The following is a 3658-nucleotide window of genomic DNA, read 5'->3' as shown; positions in this document are numbered from 1 at the left end:
TCGAAACCATATTCGAAAGACCTGGAAATAAAGTATACACAATTAATACTGATTTTCTAACCAAAAAGAAGAAGATTTCATAAGTTTAAATAGTTAAATCATGTTTGAAAAAAGGACAACATAAAACTTATTTTTTCATGTAAAACCCAGAGCGTTAATGTATAACCTGTTTATCATTAAAAACTTTCTAGTTGAGAGGTGATGTGCCTGTCCTTTTTCACCTATTTTATGTCATACAAATCCATAAGCATTAAAGACAGGAATGATTAATAGGCCTCTTCATCTTTTTGATAAGCCCTAAACAGGAATCAGATATGTAAACAGTGAAGCACAGATACACTGTAACTTGACACAACCAACTTGGCATTGAAGACAGGGATGATTAATATTTTATATATCTTTGTGTCGGATGATCCAAAATAGTTCAAAGATATTTGCCATTTATAAACAAAATTTAAATGTTAATCTGAGGTAAGAAAAAATACAAAAGTTATCAGCATATTGTGTATTTCAACTTTATGGTCTTGAAAGGCTATGCTTTATTCACATTTTTTAATATATTTGACTTATTATTTTAGTGACGTTTATTTATTCACATGTATTTCATAAAGCCAATCTGGTCATATAGTTGTATACCTTTATTACTCAGAAGCTAAATTGCATATGTGAACGCTTCAAAAACATGAAGTTTAGTACAGTAAAAGAATGGGGTTTCCAAAGGTAAGTACAATGAGCTCTCTGTTTGTTTAAACATTTCTTGAATATTGGTTAGTATTGAATGGGAAACCTATTCAAGACGTAAGTAGTTTTAACTGATTCTTTCCTACTTTGCAAAAACATTTAGTTATTCTGACTTTACTATAGTTCGATACAGTTCTCTATTGGTTTTCTTTGGTGAAAAAAAACTGGTACACTAAAATAATTGCAATTGAGGAAATGAATAAAGACACTTTATCATTAAAATAGTCTAAAGTAATAAATGTGTTATAAATATATGATATAACACTATAATACTTAGTTTTGCCTATAATGTCCGTTTAATTTTATTGACATTATCGTGTAAAAATGACACAATATTCTACTGAATATTCTTGACCTGACCATACTTTGAGGTGTGTACCTTATTAAGGCGACCCCATTGAACCGTATTGTCTGATACACTTACAACAATGGTTCAGTATACATTAAGTACAAAAATGAAAGCATAAGAAAACTTTTCTTAACTGTGTATTTATAAATAGGTTACAGTGCATCTTATATGATTATATGATTTCTGAGCCTCAAACAAGACCCGTGTAGATTGCATTACGAGTCACATTGTTCTTATGTCAAACACATCTAAAGAGTATTGTACAATTAATAAATATACATTTTCCACAGTATTTCTTATTTACCATTTTGTTCATTTATTTATGATCAGTTGTTAACTTTTCAAAAGACTTCTCCGTTATTTTATCATAGGGAGAAGGGAACGGAGGAGCGGTGAGGAGCTGTCTGTGCGTGTGTCTGAGGTGTTGGACCAGCTTGGCTACAGTCAGTCCATGGTTCAACTCAGACGGAAGGCTTGTAGAGAGTTGGATGTGAAATTGTACAGACACGATCATCACATAACCAGAATAGTCGCAGGCAGTAAAGGTGAGGGATTTACTACAACGTTTGAGAGTGACACTGATATTGTGATGCTATACAACTACGCCGTGTGTAAAACACCAGGAGATGATTCCTTGACATTTCCCAATACCCACTTTAAGTTTACTATGGACAGTGAACACTGCCACCCTGGACATTTCAAACTGGAACTGACACATACGGGTACAACTGAAGATTCAAACATTCAGCAGGCCCTTTTTGTCCATGACAATGGCAAAACATATGTCTCTAGTGAAAAGTACAGAACAACTTTCATTAAAGATAAAACGCAGGAAACAGTTTCTGGACCTGCTATCACAGGGTGTAATGCATTTCAAAGTTGGGACAATGTTAATGCATTCCGCTGTACCAGTCAACAACCGCTGCTATCGCAGTGGATGAGCAGACCAAGACATCACAATTGGCCAAATCCTGACCTGATAAAAGAGGTTTCCAAACTGGAGGCCCAAATGGTCCCTGTGGGCTGTAAAAGTAGTGAACATAAAGACAATGAGTGGAGGGTCTGTTTTATACTCAGTGAGCAAAGGCTTACTGACAGCTGGAATAAGAACCAATACAGAATATACATATTGCTCAAGTTGATAAAGAAATCCCTGCTAAAACCAATATCTGATGAGATATCATCGTACCTAATGAAAAATATCATGTTATGGTTCACAGAGCAGAATCCAGCTAAGATATTCAAGAAAATATATTTACTTCAAAATGTCATATCATGCCTGAAAAGTTTGCAGGATGCCATAAAATCCAACGATCTCCCCTACTACATGATCCCTGACAGAAACTTGCTGACAGGCAGAATCAACCCAGAACAACAAAGACAGCTGATTGAGAAGCTAGAAGAATTGATAGAGGAAGGTCCCAGTGTGATACTGAGATGCCCAAAAGTGTGTGCAGCGCTGCAAATGTCTCTGGTTGAGCTGACAAAGAAGGGTTGCTGGAAGGACAAAATAGAGAAGCTGTATCTGGAGAGGATGAACATAAGGCTGTCATACTGGAGTCCTGGTATGACGTATGATGATGTAATTCAGCTGGCCAAGAAAAATCCACAGTACAACAGTTTGTATGTCAGGATAAATGATATAGTCTGGCCTCAGTGGAGGGAGTACGATGGAAGTGATAAGTCGAATGTAATCGACAGGAAATTTTTTGATGCCCTACCATAGCTTAATTGGATGGGTTACACTGAAAATTGGATACAGAGGCAACACAAACTTAAAAAATCTACACTGCATTTTTGCGAAAAGCCAACAATGTCGAGCCCTTCGATATACAGAAATGATGAAACATTTCTGTCAAAGGTTAATCCTAATTACCAAAGTGTTTAATGATTATGGAAAACATATGGTTTATCTGACATTGTTAAATGTACAAGTGGTATGTGTGTTCTTATATCCTGGTGACATGAACATTAAATGTTTCCCCATTTACTTAAAATGAACTGTATCCTTTTACTTATACGACCTAAATATTCGAATGATTACAAAATCAGACATTAAAAAAACAACATCAATACATCGAGAAATCATTTATGGAAACAAAATTACATTTTACAAAAGTGATGGATATTGAACATATTTTGTTAACATGGTATCGCTATAAGGAACAACAAACTAATAATGAGATTTCAATTACAAAATGACCACATATACAGAGCTACAGAGAACTTCTTTTACTTAAAGTATATTGTATGCATTTATGCAATATTCTAAAGTTTAGTGTATGCTCTTTTTTCATTTTCTTATCAGTATTGGCGATTGTTAAGTGCATAATACCACATTCAGTTCCAAAACATGCCTGTTGTTCTTTATTTAACGATCACTTTAATAAAATACCCATTATGATACTTATCTGTAGCTCTGGCATGCATATTGTATTGTACATCTTGCAGATGTTTTATCTGAGACATTCAAATGAAAGTATTGATAATGTTAAAATATATTCCACTGTAAATAAAATTGTTATAAAATAAGTCTCATGTTTTAATATCAGCTAGACTCCAAAAAAG

General features: G+C 34.2%; 1 protein-coding gene across 1 annotated transcript; it reads left to right on the top strand.

The window, feature by feature from the left end:
• The first annotated feature begins 1471 nt into the window (after positions 1–1471).
• LOC128223188 (uncharacterized) lies at positions 1472–2816 on the top strand. Its single transcript, XM_052932482.1, has one exon. It carries the CDS (start codon positions 1542–1544, stop codon positions 2814–2816), a length of 1275 nt encoding a protein of 424 aa, XP_052788442.1. The 5' UTR covers positions 1472–1541.
• Positions 2817–3658: the final 842 nt, after the last annotated feature.

Source organism: Mya arenaria, chromosome 17 (genome assembly GCF_026914265.1).
Source record: "Mya arenaria isolate MELC-2E11 chromosome 17, ASM2691426v1".
In the NCBI taxonomy this organism is placed as follows: Eukaryota; Metazoa; Mollusca; class Bivalvia; order Myida; family Myidae; genus Mya; species Mya arenaria.
Note: the sequence above shows the minus strand (reverse complement) of the source record. Positions and strands in the feature narration are given on the sequence as shown.

Bases quoted from the DNA above. Each gene is read 5' to 3' on its own strand.
- LOC128223188 (XM_052932482.1), top strand. From the start codon at position 1,542: ATGGTTCAACTCAGACGGAAGGCTTGTAGAGAGTTGGATGTGAAATTG.